At 34.2% G+C, this 23,700-nt stretch overlaps 1 protein-coding gene across 2 annotated transcripts; it reads right to left on the minus strand.

Moving 5' to 3' along the window:
- Positions 1 to 2,914: 2,914 nt before the first annotated feature.
- On the minus strand, positions 2,915 to 11,407 carry LOC147383151 (protein tesmin/TSO1-like CXC 2). Of its 2 annotated transcripts, none has more exons than XM_086428556.1 (10): positions 11,214 to 11,407; positions 9,576 to 9,736; positions 8,741 to 9,488; positions 6,482 to 6,948; positions 6,303 to 6,377; positions 4,564 to 4,744; positions 4,384 to 4,479; positions 4,236 to 4,302; positions 3,502 to 3,667; positions 2,915 to 3,416 (listed from the first exon to the last, which is right to left on the minus strand). In XM_086428556.1, exons 1-10 carry the CDS (start codon positions 11,262 to 11,264, stop codon positions 3,116 to 3,118), a joined length of 2,313 nt encoding a protein of 770 aa, XP_086284682.1. In that variant the 5' UTR covers positions 11,265 to 11,407; the 3' UTR covers positions 2,915 to 3,115. The 2 variants fall into 2 exon arrangements, with proteins under 2 accessions (XP_086284682.1, XP_086284681.1); XM_086428555.1 differs by having other exon boundaries at positions 6,482 to 6,951.
- Between the last annotated feature and the right edge of the window lie 12,293 nt (positions 11,408 to 23,700).

A 23,700-nucleotide genomic window follows, 5' to 3' on the forward strand; every position in this document is an offset into this window, starting at 1 on the left:
AAATAGTCAGACTCTTTGACTTGACTTAAATTTTCTTAAACCCCACCCACAAAATAGAAAAAAAGTCAGACTATTTGACTTGACTTAAATTTTCTTAAATTTTACCAGTCCAATTAAATTACCAAACAACACACTTTCTATGTAGATTGGTTATTTCTCTATTGAAAAAAAAAAAACCAAGGAGACAGAATTACGAATGTGAGTTGATTTGGCCAATTCCTTGATTGATTTAGAGAATTTTTAGAAATATTTGACTAACATTAAGTCCACAAAAATATGGCCCCTCTTATAAATTGGAAGTAAAAGGAAAGTAGATTAGCATGCTGACATGTGCTGATTTTTAAATTTAAGGAAAAAAAAATGTCCATCTTTGGATGGAAGACCATACGATTAACCTCGATCTACATAAATCGTCATGATCTTCAATCCAATGATGGTGAAGAGCTGCTCATTTTACTACATGAGTGATCCAAGCTTTATTTCTAGCTTAAACTGGACATCGGGATGTAGGTTTATAATCCCAACTTGAGTTTTTTTTTGTGTATCTTGTAGTCGGGGTTGTGGGGGACACAGGCCTAGGATGTTATATATATTTCAAGTTCAGAAATCCTTCATAGTTTTCATCAATAAAGAATTATCATCGTCATCCGTTGACGTAGGCAATTTCGCCAGACCACGTAAATCTTGTGTTCTTTGTTTTCTCTGTTTTAATCATCGTAGTTTCTCAATCTTGATCGATCGTTGAGAGTTTTTCCGTAACACGTGATACATAGTGGACTTACAAGGTTTTTTTTTTTTATAAAAAAAAATCATTCTGATTGATGATTTGTAGTAGTGGATTTGAACTTTGTCATCATGAATCATAAGTAGGGCTTTTATGGTCTGATTTTGAAAATGCTCAAATCTAATTATTAGCAATAACTTATCAAACATTTTTCTTTGTTTGGGAGATCCACCAAATAATGGGTAAAATATTTTATTGGCTCAGTGGGCCCAAAAAATTAAATAAGGACATGTGGCAATATTTGGTGAGATCAGCGCCTAAGGTTTCCTCTTAAAGGCAATTATATTTTCACATTGAACCCAACTTCTCAACCACCACCACCATTACTTAGGATCTCAGCTGTAAAGGAACATTAAAGGTCAAATGGGCCCTAAACAAGATCACAGACAAATCATGTATTTGGTTGTAGTGGAGCAGCCACGCGCCATGTCTCCCAAGAGATTCCAAAAGCTTTTCTACTGTTACAATAATTTTGTTGCAATAAGAGACACATTGAAAAGCTAGGACTAAGAAGGTTCCTTTTTGGGAAAATTACTTAAAAGACCCTGGTGGAGAGATTTCTTTCTAAATTAGTTCCAAAGTTTTGTGTGGTTTCTAAATAGTTCATTTAGTAAAACTTTTTTTTTTCTTCTTAATGATCTCTCAGTATTGGTGAGCTCAGAAATTTTTATTTATTGTCGAGGTTAACATTTTTATTGTTGAGCTCACAGCTTTTTATTGATGAATTTAACATTAAAAAAATGTCGAACTTGACAATAAAAAATGGTGAACTTGACGCTGGTAAAATCTACCCATCTTCGTTTTTTGAGTTTTTCTAACTAAAATACATGAAAAAATCGACTAAAAACTTGAAATATTATCTAAGATGATTTCGAACCAAAAGAATCATCCTCGATCAATTTTCATTTAAAAACGAAGAAAAAATTTGAAAAAATCCTAATTTTTTTATATACATCTTCAAAAAGTTTGAAAATGACTTCTCCCTTCTTAAATCCTTTCCTATGGAATGGAATATCCAAAACTGGATTGAGATGCTGAAAATCCAATTTTTTTGGACGAAAACAGTGAGATTGAATGGTTAGGGCATTCAATCATGAGAAATGTGGTGAATGGGGTTCAAGGACTGATTAGAAACGAAAAGTTTTATTAAATGAATTATAAAGTAAAGCCTTGAAACTTGGGGACAAATTAGAAAGAAATCCTGCCGCCAAGGTCCTTTAAGTAATTATTCCTTTGTGGGCTCTCAAACTTTGATGATGTTCTTTGATCATGGGAAATGGTCCCCAATGGATGGGCAAAGTTGCATTCATCAAATGGTAGGAACCCAACTTTTTTTTTTTTTTTCACATTTGGACTAAAATCCAGTTGAGTGACCTGAAACCTTGGATTAGGATAATTAGATTGTCTAGATACACGCATTTCAATCAATCACCCATAACTTTGATTTTTTAAGCATTTGATTTCTGTGATTTTGGCTGCAGTCCATCAAGGGGTGGACCATTGCCTTGGGGTCCCCCTGGCAACAATGCCACATGTAAGGCATCTACGTTGAGTGTAGGAATTCTTCATATTCTTTAATATATATAACCGCAATCACCCTCATGATTTTAAAACTTGTTTTGACGTCTCATCTCGTCCATGAACAAGACCGAGTAGTCTTGGACGAGATATCCAATTTATTTGAATTGTCCCAGATGAGATTTAAAAAATAATGCTTTGGAATTAGAACCATTCCTTCGAGACAACTACTTGTCAACTAGTCTTGTTGGTGAACAAGAAGTCTCGGTATCGGACAAGATTTAAAACCATGATCACCCAAGGTAGAACTTTAACGCACTCATAGAGAGAGCAAAAAACCTAATTGATTGATAAAATAAGCTCCTTCTCCCTTTGTTAATCAACCAACAACTAGTCTATTGGAGAGGAGGACAACAGTAATTCTTGCAAAAAGTTTGCTGTTTCCCCGTCGTATCAAATGCCCCACCGCAACTGGCTATATTATCTGGAAATTTAGTACACTTACCTCTGTGAGACACCGCTAAATCCTCCATTAAATAAACTGTCGTAATCTTCAAATCAAGAAACGTAGAAATCAAGTGGACACGTTATGATATAAGAAAGAGAGGCAACAAAGAACAAAGGAAGAAAGATTTTAAATATAATACAAAATTGTTACTCTTACAAAGGTTGCCAGACAGTACAATGTGTTAAAGAAGGCACAATTTTATTATACAAGTACCGTAGAAAGACTGAAACCACTTGTACAATTAAACAGCATACCTCAGCACCCAGATGAAGACGTCGATCACATCATTTGAACTTCACTCGAAATCACTGAAAATCATCGGTTTCATGATGAGTGAGAGATGGGAACGAAGGGATAGATTGCAGCACCAATTTTCGGCTACTCCTTCGACCAGGAGATGAAACACACTCACTGTGAGGAGGAGAGACCCTCTTTCGATTCGGGGATACAGTCTTCACACCACTGATAGGTGAGCCATTGTCTCTTAGAATCTCAGGGGTACCATCTTCGGGAAAGATATGGAATTTCTTCTCAAACTCGGGTTGCAGGGGCTGAGAAGATTGCGGCAGATTTCCAAAAGAGGAAAAAGGCAGTTGTACCGATGTTCTGGAATCAAAATATCATGCAACATTTAATAACACAACAAAGAAAAATATTTAATCCAAGACGCAATTGCTGTATAACATTAAACCTGCAAATCTGGAAAGAAAATGTGATGGGCAGAACATGATCTTGATGTTGATCTTCATCGTTATGCACTCCACTATTCTGTGAACTTAAATCCACACCGTACTTTTCACCAGTTTCTGCTTCTTCCTCTTCTGGCTCAACTTCTTCTGTTCCTATTGAAGTGGATCCTGTGTTTTAGAAGGAAAATAAAGAATATTGAAACATTTAATTAAAGCAAGTGTGATTTACCAAAACATGCACTGAAAATTTAAAAATAAAATAAAAAAACCAAAATGACACACTATTCACTTTATTTCTGAAATCCAAAAATTCCACTTTATCGAAAATATCTTAATTCCAAAACTTGTAATTTACCATTTTCGGAATTAACATGAATAGTGAAATGTTTTCGGAAAATTTTCAATTTTTGTCTACCTTTTCGAGAATTTTCCCTAAAAACAACAACAGCATGCACTATGAAAATGAGGTAAATGGTAAAGATAATCAAAAGAAAACCTTTAGGAAGAAAATTATTATCAAGATAAAGATCATATTTAAGTTTGGGGAAAAGAAAGTAGAATATTTGTTGCCAAAATCCTCAATGGCAACCACTTAAAACAGTGTCAGGATAACAAAAATTGAGAGCCTGCTCTCAAATAAGTAAATTTCCAAATTTTTTGTGGTTTGCACGAAAGAAATGAAATGCATTAGTATTGATCTTCATGAAAGCTTAAAAACTAGGAGATAAACACTCACCATCTTTCCTACCAAATGCATTCTTACAGCCTTCACATCTGCAGTTAATGGAGCATCCCACACCTCCCTTTAAAGACAAATCACAGTATATGAATCAGAGGATACACAATATAGAGAAACAAATGGAGAATGAGCCAAGGGACAAAACCTGATAGCATTCACAATATTTCTTAAGGCAGCTTGATTTCTTGCAGTTGCATCCTCTTTTATGCCGAGCCGAAGCTGGAGTTTTATTAGATTCTTCCTACAAAGGAAAAAACTTCTAATTGTTTAACACAATTCAACATTGCCGAGTCATTAAAAGCTAATTTAATATTTATTTCCCAACCCCAATTTCAGGAACAGGCTCAGAGCTCCTAATCACTTTAGGAGCAAATGCAAGGGGGTTGCGTGATTCGATCTGTCTGCGAGTTGCCAGGACAGTATCTTCATGAATAGGCTTGTTAAAGCATTCCTGACACGAGCAAGGCTCCACACAATACACACCAGCAGCAAAGCATTCGCAATAACTGTATGGGAATTTTCGACAAGTTAAAACATGAGCAGTCCAAGAGAAATAAGTGTGGCAATAATTTCTGAGTAATCCAATGTATTCACATAGTCAAATACTTTTTTGTGCTTTCGAAACTCATAAATGATTCACTGTGATCTTTAAAGCAATGATGACATATCCAAATAACAATCTCAAGTAAAAGTCCCAAAATTATCAATGACACCTTTTATCCATATGAGTTCACACATAGAATGAGGCACAGCCATATAACACACCTAAACACTTGAACTTTGCATTGACATGTTTATTACACTAGCATAATATCAAATATCAGAGAAAACACATATATACCGAATAACAACAAACGGTGCCTACGTGGCACGTTTTGGTTGGATTAAAAACACATAGGGCTGCGTGCATGGCTTGTTTAGGAACCCAGTGTGTTTTAAACACCAACCAAATCTTGCCACGTAGACACTGTTCTGGATCCTGATTCATATAACAATTAACAGCAAGATGTCCTTGTCACATGTCAAATGATGTGATGAGGAGTGATTATATGAAAACAATTAATTGACTCACATGAACAAAATGAGCAATGAAAAGATGAGTAACGGAATAATACAGCAATCCTCTAACTGTCCATATCATGTAGAACTATTTAATTGCTTATACTCATGTGACAAATACTTAACATTAAGCATGACTGGAAAATCTGCGACGTCATATTCTCAGAATCAAGCTTACCTAACCAAGTCAAGCTCATACCTATGCTGGCAAACCAGAAAACCAGTGACTTTAAGAACACCTTAAGTCTCATAAAATTTACACCATGAATTGTCATCAGAGGTGATTTATGGGGAGAAAACCCCAAATATACCAGAATCCCCAATGAAAATGCTATCCACACCTAAGATGGTGTTTATACACAACATGAGAAAAGAGGACTTCTTACAGAAGACAGCATCTACTAGCATGGCTACGGTAAGTAACCTAAGAATGACAAAAAACTTGGAATGACAAATGTCACATCATAGCATCAACTCTTTTATGGTTGACGTAAAACTTGGAATGACAAAAGCATTATCATTCCATCAACCCTTTCATGGTAGCTATAAGATGCATATGTAGTGTTGTACACAACACCTCCACAGTCCTGGCTACTCCCTTTGAGTGTACCAGTGGCAGACATTCCCTTTAGTATGATTTCTGGGTTCGTACATATATCGTTGTTACTGATGAGCATATATTTGAAGAGTACAAGAAGTGAATGGGCCATTACACTCTTAACATTATATCATATTGCACAACGTAATGAAATGACCATGCAACATTTCTAGAATAATATAAATATAACTCTTAAGTTATCTGTTAACAAATATTATATTTTATTTAAAGGAAGAACATATCTTTAAGGTCATTATCTGATCATTTCTTCCATCTGCAATAAAACAATAATGTTTAGCAGATCAAGGGAGCAACGCTTCCAAGGATGTGTGGTTTATTTGCATAGCAATTCAACCAAGACAACCAACTCTATGTAGCACAACTTGGCAAGAAAATAAAAAACTTACAGCTTCAAGCATTTTGACTTTTTACAGTTACAGCGCTTGCAGGCCTCACTTTCTCCATCATGATCCACCCTGCGCCTGCATAGTATGAAACCACACATTCAAGTGAAAAGATAAAAATAAAACTGAATGCAAAATAAGGAAAATCCTGGGAAATAAAAAAGTCAGCAAAGGACACATGCCTCTTCTTCTTGGGGCTGCTATCATTTAACTCCTCACCAACTTTAAATGCAGATGGTCGAGAATTATCTTGCATAATCTGAAGTTCACTGTCACCTGGAACCATGTCTTTTTCCATTGAACTTAAAGCCAAGGATTTATTTTGAGGTTTTTGTTCAGATGAAGAATGAAACGAGGCCATAGAAATTGGCATGCTTATTAACTGCTTTCCAGAAGCCAAAGTTTCATGCTTGACAACTCTTAGGTCCTTTGTGGAAGATGCAAGAGCATTCAAGTGCAAACCAATACCAGGTAGCATGCATGGTGAAGAACCAGTTCCAGGCCTGATGGGAAATTGCTTATTATCCGAAATAAATTTCCCACCAGATTGGGAAGAGACTGAAGAGCTACTATTAGATTCATCCTCAAACTTCTTTTTTTGAGCTCCTGACATCTCAAAAACTAGGCAGCGCCTTCGAATACCACGCTGCTGCTGAGAATGAGGATTTACATAAACAGATTAGAAAACGTGGGTACTTTTTTAAAACAACTTAATGGTCACTGAAAAGTGAATCAAGAAGTCCTAGAAATATTAATCAAGGATTAAAGACTACTAGTTAACAAGGAAATAATATGATGCAGCAAACAAGCAAGGCTCATTACACAAATACCAAATCCATAATAATCCTCGGGTTCATTTGAAGGGCGTCTTGGTCATTCTTAAAATGAATAGTTACCTTCCACAATGTATTACTTCCCACCCATTAAATTTTTTTATTGAACCCAGCTCATTAATATCAGCTACTTTAAATGTTCCTTTGCAGAATTTTGAGATGACCCAAGAAATAACCACTAATCATACCGAAACTTTTCGTAATCTACATTGTACGTACATGTATAGTATAGGTGTTTGTGCACTATTTGTTTATCAGTATGTGATGTGCTCCAGTGTTAGCATAACTAGGGCCACCACTTGAGATTGTTTGAAGTTTTATGTAGAGTATTACAGGGATACGAAAGGAATAAATATCAATTCCACAATATTTGCTAACAAAACAAGACAAAAAAAAAACAGATTGTTACCATTGTAATTACTTGTCTCTCTCATCCTAGGGATCACAAAAGGAAAAAAAAATTCTCAACTCTCCAATATTTGCTAAGTCTCTCTCCACTGCTAATCTTCCTTTGAAAAATAAAAGCCAATCATGAATTGGCCTCACTACTACTTTGTTTTCTGAATGGTTAAAAAACATTCTGGTTAGAGTGTCAAGGGTACAGAGATTAATGATATTCCTTCAAGTAATTCTCTAAGCACGTTTATAATTTGTTAGCATATAATATTGTGTAGGTCGTATTTGTCTCCTACAGCGTTACACTTGTAAAACAGCATATCAGATTTTTCAGCCCAAATATGTACTCATACTTATACGTATTGTAATATGGGTGGTTACTGGTTAGAATTAACTCTTCACTTAGTTAAGTCTCCTTGAGACACTTGTCTCTGCTAACAGTAATGGCTACTAAACGTGTAGAAATGGAAGATATTCAAGAAAGTATAAAATAAGATTTTGATACATATGTTTGTTAGCACTCGACAGGGATAGTTGCCAGAAGTGCAATAATTGAAATTTCAAACCAGAATTATTGGAGTCCAAATATGATGTTTCCTGAACAAACTATACCCAAATATAATCTTTAATGTTATAGTGAAGACTAGGGGGAGTAGAGGATTGGAAACGTACAACTCCCTAACCATTTTAGTTAATTTTTTTTTTTTTAAATTATAGAATTATCCTTTTATTATGTTATCTTCAAATCACCTTAGGCAATATTTTAAATTACAAAAAATGCCTTTGCAATATATGAAAGAGTTGTGCTGAAGAGACCTTATTTTGCACTTTTATGACGTGGAGGTGCGCACATAACCATAGATGCTTTTTACCCGTATCTCAATGAAAAACATCTATTGTTCTTACACACCTCCACGTCAGCAAAGTGTGAAAAATGAGGTATCTTTGAGGTCACTTCAGCATTATTCTGTATTAATGATAAAATGTCATACACAACTAGGTTATCTAACTAAAAATTTTAAATTAATTATAAAAAAAAATTAATCTTAACTTTTTGGGTAGCATGCCCAAGGCAATGCTTTTTTACATAAATAATAAATTCTGTAATACATGTGCATTTGCACATGCCTCAATATATAAAGATAATAGAATAAATAAATTATATATGCAAAGTCAGGTTACTTCCAAGTTATAACAGACATAGTAGCATACCTTGCAACCAAATGGAATGTGATATCTTACTTCATCCATTTTCTCACGTGGAAAGTTAACCTCTTGCTTATTCTGAAATGTACTTGAAAAAATCTGTGGTGTAGAATCAGTTTCCTTGTGTTCCCCAACTTCACCCAATTGAGCTGCAACATCTTTCATTTCATGTTGATTGCAAGAACCAACTTGAACAGGTTGAGCTTTCTGCATATCATCAGGACTAACTCGTGGGAGCTTCGACACTAGAGAAGTAAAGTAACTAACCTCGGGTTCAACTATTTTCTGATCCTGCCCCTCAGAAGCCTCTGCATCGTTGGAAGATTCGAAAATTAACAAATCGGTGGCATCAGAAATCAAATTATCCCAATCACATCCAGTTCCTTCTTCTTTAGTTTTCTCAAGCTGATGCATCCCTTGGAAGTCCATTGCAGTTTGAAATGAATGACATCTTTCTACTGAAACCTCTTGAACAAATTCAATTGTTGTGGGATTTGTTTTAATAGGAACTAGGTTCATGTCAGGGCTACCACAGTCATACCTCAAGGTTCGTGGCAGCTCGATAGGAAGCTCTAAATTTTCGTTAGTTGGGTCATCAGTGACCTTTCTAATTGAACTCCCAGGATCAAAATTTTCTGTTGGATCAACAGAGCAATCAGACACTTTAACAGAATCCAAAACCCCAACACTTGTATTGCCTTCGTCCCCATTGTCAGAAGGAAGCTTGGGTTTTGATGGGCCTGAGAAGTAATGCCTGACAACATAAAAGGCTAAATCATAAAGCTCTTAATATATAATGTATCTTCATTTTGTAATTGTCCATGTAGAAAACAGCAGTTACCTTTTTAAAAATCTAGATTCTTTTTGTGAAGAGACATGTGGCGAAGAAAATACAGATGGAGGGGATGCAAAACTAAGCGAGTTGAACGTCTGAGCTACGTTTAGAGATTTAACTGGCTTAATAGGAGAAAGACTGTTGATATAGTTAAAGACAGGAGAATCCTGCATGTGAAATGGAACATTCTTAGAAAAACATCAAAAAATAGATAAAAAGGCTAGATTTTCATGCATCAAACATTATCGAGGATCAAGAAATAATTCTACAATAAAAATGATAAGTTCAAGTGTAAAATGTCAAATCATCCGAATATGAGTAAAAGATAGTAATATAATAAATAAATAAAACACAGATTTTTCCCTTGATAATGAAAAGAAACCTGGATGACGTTACGAAGTTATGAAATAAAAGCATAGTTTTTTTATTTTCCTTCAGTCAGCACCACACTGCTTGAAACAGCAAAAAATAGAAAACTCAATGAAGAACAAACTACCTTGAAGTTGAAGTAGGACAAACAAAAGTAAATCTGAAGCAATCCAAATGATATAACATAAATTCAATCTAATCTAAAGGATCAAAAACAGGTGAAAATAACCAAAAAAAACAGCAAGAGAAAAGTAAAGAAAATGAAACCATATCAAAACCTGCCTGGCCGCATGAAGGATTATCATTTAAACTGAAAGTAGTATAAATCATTGAAACCCCCCCAAAAAAAAAACTCTAAAAATCAATTATAATGACCAAGGATCTCCCTAGATATATTAAAAAAAATCAAAACTTGAAATCTCATTTGGAAGCCAGTCCACACCAAAATCCAAATCAGATATAACAGAACAGCAGAAAGTTCATAAATGGTTCAAATGCACAATTAGACTGAACAAATCAAGAATAATAAAAACAAAGCTTGAGAGGGGGATCGAAGTGGAATCAGAGCCCTTACTGCACAAAACCCACCAAAGCAAACTCATTTCATAGAAATATATAGAAAAAAATTAAAGATCCCACGGAATTCTCAAATGCACCACATAAATTAGGCAGAAAAGCGACAGAATCACCTCAGACTGACAAAATCAAAACCTAATTCCATGAAAATACACAACAAAAGTGCACACAAATCGACTCTTAACACATGCAGAACCTTCAAAAATCAGGTTAATTCATCCACATGCGTCAGATAACGAAATTCAAGCCCTAATCCACTAAAAAAATCCTCAAAAAGTAAGCAGAAAATTTGAAGAATTCCATTCTACCAGTCACCAGAAACCAAATCAAAACCTAAATTCGAAACCACCAAAACTTAAAACTTCAAAAAGCTCAAAAAGATCTGTTTTTTATACAACAAAAGCGCGAGAAACCAATTCCTCAACTTGAATCTGCTAAAGGAAATTAAAAAACAGAACTAAGATAACGAAATCGAAGCCCTAATAGACCAAACAAAAAAAAAGCAGAAACATTCGAAATTTACACCAACTCTCCAGAAACAGAAACAAAGTCTTACAAATCATTCCACCACCCAAACTCAAAATCCGGAAAAATGGCTAAAAAATAAAATTGCACCCCAGAATCAAACAAAAAAGACTCAAAATCATTCTCAAATCGGCCAAAAAACCAAAATTGAGACCACCAGATACAGTAAATCACCTCGAATTTGGAAATTGGAGTACCGATCAGGGTCCGATCTGGTGTATCCATTCTGAGAGAAGCTCGAAGCGCTCAAAAAGCTCTCCCACATCTCTCTCTCACTTTCACTCTCTCTCCACACTATTAAGAGATAAATTCAAGCAGAGGCGCGAAGGCGGGAAGAGAGATTTTCTCGTATACGAAGACAATGGACCCTACCACGACCACCACCTCCACAGCTGTCCAGAACTAGAGATCTGGAAAAACGGACAATTTTTTGGATAATTTATACATACACCCTTCAAGTAATGTGAATATTTGTGACACCCCCTTATTTTCAAAATGATGGTTTAGACCCCTTGACCAAAGTAGAACTAACCTAAAATGACCTGAATGTCCTTTCCCCCACACGAGTGAAAAATTGGTCAAAAAACGTATATTTCAGTGTTTGATTTCTCATTTTCTGTATAAAAAAAAAATTTACCATTTCATCTAAAATTTTAACCTTTGTAAAAATTGATTTTCTGATCAAATATTATAAATAAATAAAAATGAATTTCTCACCTACAACCCAACCCCATCTCTCTCTTTGCCCTTTATTTATATTTTTGGACCGACTAGTTGCACACCATTTGTTGTTGGTTGCATCCCCAACTTAAAAAATGACTTTTTTAATAATCTCGACATTAACCTACTAATTGCACTTCATTAGAGTAATCCTGTGGTTTAGTATTTATTCATCTTCCCGTCGCTTCTTTGCTCTTGCACTATTTTTCTTGTGCTCTCTTTGGCCTCAATTGTAGTTACTGTTTTTTCGATCTGGATTTAGACTTTTGTTTAGAATTTGATAAGAGCATTTGCTTGGATACTATCTCTTGGAATTTCATGATATCTTATCAGTTCCTTAAGCCTCACTTTAAAATCGTCAACAACAGTCCTCTTTTGGCTTATCAATCTAGACACAATGCTACCTGTACAAATACTAGACTACACAAAAAGAATTATTGAAAATGAGTGCAAAGGGGGATTTTTAAGTGATGGGTGGTGTGCAATCAGTTGGTCTTTTTTTTTATGGTTTTATAAGTATAATTAAATAGTGGAATTCAATTTTTTTTCAAAAATTATATTTCCACAGCATCCATTTTATTAAAAGATTGTATTTTCAAGGAATTTGAATTTTTGCTCAAACTTTTACAAGAGATTGAAGATGGGGGCATTCCAGTCAATTTTTTAATTTTTCTAAGAAGACTGTAATCAAGGGGTTTGTTAGTAATAATTTTCATTGTCAGATCATTAGAAAGTACGCTGTATCAGAGCACAAAATAGCATTTGTGGTCTGGATTTAATTAACTTTATGGATTTATTACATAACAAATTTCTCGGTTTTTTTTTGTTTTTACGTCTCTTCCGTTACTGTACAATAAATTCGTTGGGTTAATGAGGTAGATATTTCTTGAATTGTTATATAATAAAGAATTGTGATAATTTGACTTATCCATGTGGCATACTCAATCGACATTCCTGATGTGATAGGCTTGGAAATTGTAGATCTACTCTCCTCGGGATACAAAATTATGATTTCCCATAAAAAAGTACAATTTTGTTACCTGAAGAGAGTAGATCTACGATTTTCGAGCCTGTCATGTCAGAGGTGTCAATTGTGTATGCCAAGTGCCTAAGTAAGATTATCATGACTGTATAATAAAATATATTTCCTTTCTAATTTACTTTCCCTTTTGGTGCACTATGTTTTTAAAGTTTCATGTCGAACTGACTTCTATTTCAATTCGTGTTGGACCGACCGATACACCAATAATAAAGTCTCCCCATTAGAACAAGAAGTCAAGAACCTAAGATGGTCAAAATAAGATGGGTTTGATCGAAGAACTAAATACACACTTTATCTTAAACAATAACTTCACTACCTTAAATCAAATCGAGTATTAAATGTCAATTTAGAAAATTAATATTGAGAACTAGATAAGTATATCCAAAAATTTCCCTTTCGATGATCAAATTTTAGAGAGCAGATATTTTTCCTATAGTTTATTTTAAACAGTAGAGAGGAATCTAGTGGAAGGAAAAAACTAACGCTTCAACCATGTTCAAATCATGGAGGAGATCGGATTTGAAAAAAAATTAAAATTGTACAAGACCTTATCAAAGGCTTTGAAGATGAAAGGTCCTTGAACTTCCAATTTTTAACGACTAGATTGTTATGCCTATGTGATGTGATGCTTCCTCAGTTATCAAAATCTCCCACAGACAACTGCAAAGAAAAAAGTACTGCAAAGGATCTGCTCCCCAAAATTCGATATAAATTATAATTTTATAATTTTTCATAATTCCTATTTTAGCATTTTCATTGATTTTTGTGGTATTTTGACTCTATTATTTAGAAGGTTGTTATTAATTATTTTAAGGTTTATAGAAGATTACTAGTTAAATTTCTTGTAAATTTTGTTATTGCAAGTAAGTATGATGATAATAAAAATTAGAGTCAAATTCGGACTATTAAAGTCTATTTAAACCATTGTAATCGATTTTTTCTTTTTTTCATTATTATTATTATTCAAAATTTTAATAAACTCTTAATTTTCTGTGAGAATTATTTAGAGTGAATTTGAAATTTGCATTGTGGATTCAAGGGATGAAGATGGTGATCTTCTCCTATCTCCTCTTTCAATCATCTGTTAAGACCCAAACCAATGCTCCAAAAGTACCTAGGTGCCAATGGAGTGAAAAGTTTAAGTCTAAACCTAAGAATCATAACATACCCTCACACTTTGAGGCCACGTCCTCATTGGCCCACTTTACGGTGAGTCCCCCCTAGCCATTTGACCTTATTTCCAAGTACCAGGTACTTCTTTCTCTTTTTTCATAAGTTGTCCATTCCCAGATAAATCTGCTATAGTGAGTTTTTTTTTTTTTTTTTCCGAATTCCTTTCATATCCCATACTATAGAGGAGTCCATTTTTTTGTATTCCATTCCCATAAAAGACCCCCCGCCCCCTTTTTCTCCATAATCGCCTTCCCATGTCTCAAACCCTGATACCAAATGTTACGAACCTGAAAACTAAAATAAATAAAAATTAATAATTATAATTGCTTTATTGATATGACCACTTTGAGAGGGTCGAACCTCCTTACATCTTGCATCTTCGATGGGCAAAACCTCCCATAGGATTTCTCCCAAATATTTCTTCTCTCCTACTCATAACATAAATTACTAAAACCTTATTTATAGCTATTTCCCAAAAAATATAAGATTATAAGATAAATCTACTGCAACTGATCAAAATTTTAAGAATCCTAATCAAACACAAAATCCTGGTAAATAAAATATTGTTTACTAAATCTCTAATTTTATTCAACTACTATATAGAGATCATAACATTATTCCAACACCTTTTGAAGAACATTGTCCTCAAGGTTAACTTGAAAATTCACTGTAGAATCTTCAAATCTTCCATTGATCACAATTCATTGTAGGATATCCAAATCTTCCACTGATTACAATCAGTTCTTCAAGTCTTATCATCTTTAAATTGTCATGTAAATGCGATGTAATTATTGAATGGTAGCAAAAGTAGAGGTGACCGCTTCGAGGGGATTTTCCTCCATCCTTTGTTTTCACAATATTCTCTTCCTCCGTAAAACCCACAACCTTTAATCAAGAATGTACTCTAATATCATTTGTTAAGACCTAAACCAATACTCCAAAGGTACCTAGGCATCAATGGAGTGAAAAGTTTAAGTCTTAATCTAAGGATTGTAGCATCTTCACTCTCAAAATATTATTGCATCGTTCCCTTGGTTAATTACTCATCTCGCATTGAATGTGATACCATGTTCTTGTATTACCTATTTTATGGGTTCTTGATATGTGCGCGATTAGAATCCAATCAACGGCTCTAATGGACCCCTCTCGCACTGATCTCGAGGTCGCTCCAGGCGTCCCCCTCATTGTGGTGGCCTGGTACCTGTAGTATAGGCTATAATCATGGGATCTCTACTGGTTCTGATGGGTTGTTTACTTAATCGGGATATCTTGGAATGATTGAACTTATCTGTAATGATTGCATCCAGTATTTTCGGAACTGACGTGCACGCAACAGTATTGTGGTTTTCTTGAGACCTTGTCTGCCCTGCTTGGCAGGACAGGCCGTGCTTAGTGTTGTGCTACCCTATTAGCCAGATTAGGGAGGTCTCTGCTCTAACTTGCCCTGCTTGCCGGGCAATGCCTTATTAAGTGGTCTGTGTTAGATACCCTCTAGCTGGCCTGGACACGTGTATGGCTAAGATTGATGTGTAATTATTTTCTTTTACAATTACCCCCTCTCGAGGAGATCGAGGAGGCGTAAGGCCTTTTTCGTCTCCTTGAGATGTAATGCTACTCTTTTACTGGCCATTTAAGCCCTTTATAATTGCACCTGTTGTTTCGAATCGACGCGTTAAATGCAACGTCGTTTCGAATCTCTACTAACAGCTCAGATGGATTCGTCATCATCTTTAACCGCCCACATATCCCCTAGCTTCCTTACACTACCCCCAATCTGTGACGCTTTGGTTGGACTCAAACTATCCTTTCAGGCGTATGTGCTCCTGTGCATTTCCTTATAAATAGGGGACTTAATACGTTTTCCGTCTGCTATCGTACTAAAACTTTGCATATCTGTTTCTTTGCTTTTCTGTGAAGACTCTCTCTCCTTTTCTCATTCTTCTTTGCTGCAATAAATCTCGATATCGCTCCCGGCGTCCCCCTCCTCGCGACGGCTTGGTATCTACCACAGATACTTCGACGCTCAAGTTAAAGCGACAGAGGAACAATAATCAGTACTGGTCCATATTCGATCATTCCAAAGGCCTTTTACCATCGTGTCATATGTGCTATTTAATTTCCCTGCCTTTTTCTAGGGTTTTCCCCTCTATAAGTTGCAATATAGGTTATAATCATGAGATCTATGTTGGTTCTGAGGGGTTATTTACCTAATCGGGATATCTTAAAATGATCGAACTTATCTATAATGATTGCATCCAGAATTTTCGGAACTGACGTGCACGTAACAGTATTGCAGTTTTTTCGAGGCTTTGCCTACCCTGCTTGGCAAGGCAGGCCGTGCTTAGTGTTGTGCTGCCCTACTAGCCAGACTAGGGAGGTTTCTGCTCTAACCTACCTTGCTTGCCGGGCAGCGCCTTATTAATTAGTCTATGTTAGGTACCCCCTGGTCGGCCTGGACACGTGTATGGCTAAGATTGATATGCAATTATTTTTCTATACAATATAAAAAAAAAAAAAATCATTTATATTTCATATTATGACCATGCTTATAATTTGAAATTGAAAGGGTTGGAAATGCACGAATATTAAATCAAATATTAAATAATAATTAGATCTTAAATTTTATTTGAAAGGATGCCTCAAATCTTGAATATTATGGTAGTTGTTAAAGCAATATGGCGTCACTTGATCATCTAATGGTAAGATCATGTCCCCTTGATGTAGTTGAAGAAGGTGTACAACTATCAAGGTAACTACCTACCACTATTGGTAGTTATAATAATAATAATAATATAATAATAATAAATCATCGATAGATACTAATTCTTATTAAATAAGTCAACATTTTGTGAAATTGAAAATTTGTTTAGACATCTAAATTTTACTACAAGCACCGGTGGAATTGTGCATGACCATAAAAGGAAGGGAATTTTAGTAATACCGTTCTCGAAATTGATGATATTAATTTTATCCCCTTGATCGAAAGTAAACCTCTATTTTTGCCGATGAATTATTAGTGAAATTTTGATTTTATTCAAAATACCCATTTGACCATTAGTTTAATCAACATAAAGGAACATTGACTTTTGGTCAAGGATAACTAATCTTGTATTTCTGGGGATAAATCTTATATCACCAATTTTGTAGGGAGTATTACTAAATTTTTCTAAAAGCAAGAAAAGAGAAGCAACTCATTTTGTGCAACCCATCTCAAAAGTATTTGATAGAATTTATCCCCATAATACCCATTTCTACAATCAACAACAACAACATCTAAGGGAAAAAAAAAAGTCAGTCAATCTGTACTTTAAAGGGAAAAAAAAAAATGGGGACCATAGTCCAGAACCGAGTTTGACTTGACAATCTAACCATATTGATATATTAATCCAATAAAAAAAAGATCTGTCCCAAATTTTCAAGGTTACCTTTAACTTTAGTTCTAGCTTCAGCCTTTTGAAGTTTAATGGGTTGTTGGGTCGAGTGGTCCCCTAGTGATATGGTCATTAGGAAACCAAACCCAACAACTCTATTCTTATCATGATGTCTTCTTCTTTCCCCACTCCCCACACATATATTTTGGTAGATCATGTGAGACGATGATGATAGTGTCCTCTCATGCGCACTTTAGATAGCACGTGCCACATGATAATGAGTATTTTACTTGACACACATAGAGTCGACTCAGTAGTGAGAGAGAGAGACCTTTCTTTCTTTCTTCTTTATTTGAGTGTATCGAAATGATGAAACCATGATTACACGAATAAGTCTACGCACCATTGTCACAGTTGACTAAGATGGAATGATAGAAGAAACCGAGTTGACTCAACTTATGACTCGAATGAGTTGCGTTATTAGAGCAACTCCAAACGTGCTACCTATACCTATACCCATTTTAGTGGTTATGGGTATTCATAGGGTAGGACTTAAAATGGGATGGATTTTATTAGAAATCCGAGTGCACCGAATTTAAATTTAGCTTGTTTGGTCCTATTAAGTATATCTGAATTTGAATATGATTTGGATATGAGTTGAGGTCCCTTGATCCGAGTCGGATATGGATTCATTTCTACATCCAGCAAGATCTGAATGATATATTAATTTGCAAATTGTATTTTATATTTTTCAAATTATCTTCCATCAATCAATAATAGTTGGGTGTAATGGTCAAGACTCCTCTTTAAAATCTTGAACTCTTGAATTCAAGTTATCATTTGATCACATTTTAATAATTTATTTAAAATAACCTCAAATGATTTCACATTATCTGACCTGACAATTCAAATCAATTAATTCGATTGGATCTAAATATGGATTTGATAAAATTAAAATGGTTCGAATATAATTTTAACTATTAGAATCTGAATCAGATTCGGATTCGGATCCGGATATGAATCCAAATAAAAATTTGGATATGGATATGGATATGGACATACTCATATCTAGACCGTATTTAACTCGTTTTAAGCCCTACAATGGGGGTATGCACTTCAATCGTGTTACCCATAAATTTTTAATAATTTTTTAATTTAATTCAAATTTAAAACTTTCTGAAATTAATTTATTTTCAACATGCCTAAATTTTTTCCTTCTGAAAAAGATAGGTAACCAAGTGAGAGTACCTATTTTGGGTATCAAAATTGTCAATACCTAAAAAATGGTGAGGGATGGATCTTGCGTTGGAGACACCATTTTTGGATTCCACTACCCAAAACAACAGTTGAGAAGGGATGGATACTAAGTTGGAGTTGCTTTTACATATACAAATTCAGTCCAATAACAATCAGATTGAGTCTAAATTGTATCAAAACCCATTGAAATATGAAATCTAAATAAATCTCATCTACAAAATAATATATATAATATAAGGGTAGCGTTCAAGGGCAAACTTTTTAGCAAACTTTTTGGCAAAACATTTTTCAAAACATGGGTTAGAGGTTTTGGAATGGGCTGATTTTTGGTGAGGATGATCTCTACGGTGAGTAGATCATCCTCACCAAAAATCAGCCCATTCCCAAACTTCTAACCCATGTTTACCAGTTGAAAAATCGTGGACCGTCCATTTTTTGTAAACTGTTTTTGATGGGGTTAGAAGTTTTGGAATGGGCTGATTTTTGGTGAGGATGATCTCTACGATGAGGAGATCATCCTCACCAAAAATCAGCCCATTCCAAAACCTCTAACCCATGTTTTGAAAAATGTTTTGCCAAAAAGTTTGCTAAAAAGTTGGCCATTGAACGCCCCCCATAATATAATTTGTATACATTCTCACATTTTTCGAATTGGATCCTTACAAAATCCAAATCCTTGATCTAGATCCAATTACAAAGGATCAAAACAGATCAGATTTTGGGTTTGATTTGATCCATTGATAGACCTACTTGTAGAGATATCAATGGTTGGGTGGGTCAGACACAAAATAAATCCAGTCCAATAACTTTGGTTCTGGATCAAGTATCTACGATTCAGTAAAGATGCAATTTGACACCTTGTCTTTTATTTATAGAAATTGAGGTATTTAGACCTTTTAGAGTGTCTAACTAATCCTTAGGGCACTTGCAATCCTCTCACAGGTAATTTTAACAATAAAATCTTGAGATGGAGATTCAAAACCTCCACTTCTCGAGGCGTAGTCTTGACCATCTCACCAACCCTTAGATGATTCCTGATATTATTGTTAATAATTATCATATTGGATTTGAAACTAATATTGAGATCGAACTAGGGCCGGTTCAAGCATAAGGCCACTTAGGTGGTTGCCTCAGGCCCAAGATGCAAACTAAAAATAGGTTTTAATTGAGAGTTATTAAGTCGATTTTAATATATATATATTATATATATATATATATATATAATATATATATATATATATATATATATATATATATATATATATATATATATATATATATTAAATAGTAGAGATTCTTCTTTAAAATAAACAAATTTGTTTCCATTTTCCGACTAGATTCATGGACAACCATATTGTCCTATTGAAGAGGTAAGACCTAGGAATGAGTTTCCAAGATGATAAAACAAAGCTTTATATATGTGGTTGAAACTTGAAACAAATGTTGTTAAGCACCATTTCCGAGTTGAGTATGTCTTATCGGTCTTTTTAATATGAGAAGTCAGATTCGAGTTCAGTAAGTGAAGTTGACCCGCTTATTTCCCACACAAGTGGTATTAGGGTTAATAAATAAAATAATGGGCATTCTATAATTCTATTCTCCAATTATATAATGTATATTTTCGTCCACTCTGGTTGTATCATACCTCAGTTAAATCCTGTGATCCTTTTATATTTGTAGTTCTCCCCATTTTTAATAGACCTATTTTTTGGAGTAGTTTGTTGGTTAATATGGCATTAGAGTCTTTGGTTCTCATAGGTCATGGGTTTGATTCTTTTCACCTTTATGAGCGAGGGAAAGTGTTGAGTGTATATTTTCCTTTACTTTTTAACAAATCGGTCTTTTGGAGTAGTTGGTTGGTTATATGTAACTTGAGTTATATAACATGGTATTAGGATAAATTCTAATAGTTGGATTTCATGTTTTGACTTTAGAAATTGTGTCTATGTATAAGGCATTTAACATAAGCCAAGGATCCTAATCCCTTGAAAAGAAAAAGGATTAAAAAAAATAAAAAATGAAGCAAATATTTTAAGTTGAAAACATGTTAAATGTTATTTTGGAGAAAATATTCTTACATTGAAAAGTTAAAATTGCTTGACGACTACAATTGTTGGGCCTTTAATACTGGGCAAATTATATTTAATTAGTTAGGTCAGACTTTTTTTAATGATTCAAGTTAGAAGCAATATTTAAGATTTTGCTTGTTTGCACTGTAGACAAATGCAAACAGAAACATCTACGTTCGTTTGCGGGATGTGGGTGCTTGGATACTAAAATTCTAGTGAGTCCCACCGTAAAGCAACACAAAACTTAATTAAAATTACAACGAAATCTCCGTAAAGTGTTGCGGAGAAAATACCTCCACAAAAATTTACGTTATATTAAGTTTTCTCTTTCTCTCTCTCTCTAACTTCTTAAACCTTTCTCTCTGACTTTCCCCAACTTCTTAAATATTACCCAACATTAATATAATTATTATTTAAATAAAAAATTGTGAGATGGAATCTTACTTGGAACTAGTTTCTATTTATATTTTAAAATTGTAAAAAAAAAAAAAAAAAAATTTAAATATTGACATTTTTTTAAATATAAGAAAAACAAGAGATAAATGCTTACTTTGTTAATTTATATTCATTTTTTATAAATTAAAAAAAAATGTTTTTCATTAGATGTAAGGTATTAAAATGAGTTTGGGGCGAGTTACATTAGGCACCATCAGTGCTAATATTGACATATTTGGGGTAATGGGGTTTCTTTTCAAAATGAAAAATTAGCAAGTAGAAGTTGGTATAATGTAGTAGATGTTTAAGGTAAATTGTAGGTGATTAAAGAAATTTTGAATTTTTATTATAATCTTGATTTAAAGAGAATAACATTGTATGACTTATATGAAAATGCTTTGTCTATAATTTTTTGATTTGTTTTAAAGTAATATGTAACTATTTATCCTTTTTTATTTAAATTTAAACAAGATTTTAAAAAGAAAAATAATAATTTTTTTTAGTTATTTTTTTTACGTTATAATCAAGCAAACATAAAATTTTCCATTGGATACAAGTAAACTCTCTAATCACAAAACTATGTAAATTTCTGTAAATACAAAATTATGCAAATACAAAATTTTGTATTTGTGACAGTTTATGTTGCAAAAAAGCAGGGCCAAGTTAAAAATTATAATAAAAGGAAAATCCAAAAAGAACTTGGGTGGAGATAATGAAAACCAATATGAATATCCTTTGATACAATAGGGTTGCAACCTGAGTGGGTTGGTTTGAACTCAACCAAGGCTCAACCCGATTGATGGATGAGTCTGAGCCATGTTATGTATAAGATGAGTAGAGTCTGAGTTAGAATATCTCAACCTGACCTCAATTCAAGTGGAGGATTTGGGCAAACCCAAACCAAATGCTAGATTATTGATATATAAATATTTTCATATTATTTATAAAGTTTTTTATTTAATTGTTTTATTCCATCTTGTTATTATAACTTATGGACAATTGGATATTATTAATGTGGGTTTTGGTTTAGTATGATTTGTCTAAATATTCTTTTAATGATGGATTTGACGGTTGTATCCGATTTTATTTACTAGTGGTTTTGTTTTTTATGTTGTATTTCTTAAAATAAAAAAAATTATTTGCTAATCAAAATGAAATTAGGGTTATTCAACGAGCCCAACCTGATCAAACCACCCAAAATTGCCTAACCCAGTCTCAACCCTATTTTAAAAGATCAAGCTCAAGTTAAGCTTGAGTTAGGAAGTTTAGGCCCGATTGTCGGGTTGAGGGTTTTGTTACTTGGGTTGCACCTGGGCCTACCCTCCAAACCGCCCCGGTTGCAGATCTAGAATCCAATGTGGAATGAAGGAACATGATTCGACCCAAACAATATCAGTGCTACCTAGGACTGTAAACCCACCCACATGTAGGGTTGTCATTGGGCCAGGTCAGATTGTTAATGGCCTGCTCCTAATCAGGCTTCAAAACCCTTGTCCAAGCCCTCCCTACAGGTAATCCAACCTATTTATGGGCTGAACTGGTCCATAAAATTCTTCATATATTAGAAATAAAATTATACGATATAAGTTATTGGTCTAGACCCATTGACAGTCCTATTTTCAAGCTTGAGCCTGATCATAAACATAAATCAGGTCTAGCCCAATCTAGATCTGACCCAACAAATAAAGGCTGAAAAGCTGTAGTGCGCTAGTAGCATACATAGGTTCCCTGGACAGAGAATTCGCCTTAAGGTCACAACTACCTTAAATAAGGCGTTCAATGAGATGGGATGATCTAGTCGGCTTTAAGGCGTTCAACTTATGTTATGTGAATGTAATTGCATCAAGAGATTACTTATCATTTGAAAACATGGGTATTTCAAATGTCCACCAAAACTATGATGGGTATGTCAAAAGTTACCCAAAAGAGAAGAAAAAATGGAGATAATGAAGAATAAATGGAGGGATTTTATCTCTTATAAGGCTTCAACATCACAAAAACAACTATATCAGTAGTCAAGAGTGAGATAGAAGCAAAGGCAATTTTACATCAAAGCAACACACAATGAGTCTCCAATAAAGCTTATCTAGTAGTTGAAGATCCTTTTGGATAAATCCCACTAAAAGACTAAATACCCAAATTGAAAATTTCACTTTATTCACTTGGCAATAAGTGGGAAACTTTAATTTGGAATCCCTATTTTGGAATTCCTTTTGAAACCTATTAAGACATTTGGATTTGATTCTTATGCACATTAAATCATCAATGTGGAAGATGGGATGCCAAACAATTTATTCTTTTAAGAGCTTTAACCAATAGATTCTGCAACATTTTAACTTGAACCAGAAAGAAAAAAAAAAAAAAAAATAGTAGATAAGCTTATTGAGTGATTTTCTGACTTCTTTCCCCTTATTGGGTAGATTAGCTTAAAATAAATAGAAGATGAGACTTGTCGTCCACTCTCTTTGCTGACCCATACTTCCACTACATATCTATCTGATAGCTACATGTGATGATTCCATAATCTCTATCCATTCCATACATCCTACCTAAACCCATACTTTCAAAAGAAATCTTAAGTTTTTTATATAATA

This window comes from Akebia trifoliata, chromosome 16 (assembly GCF_017979445.1).
Source record: "Akebia trifoliata isolate Shusen 1 chromosome 16, ASM1797944v1, whole genome shotgun sequence".
In the NCBI taxonomy this organism is placed as follows: Eukaryota; Viridiplantae; Streptophyta; class Magnoliopsida; order Ranunculales; family Lardizabalaceae; genus Akebia; species Akebia trifoliata.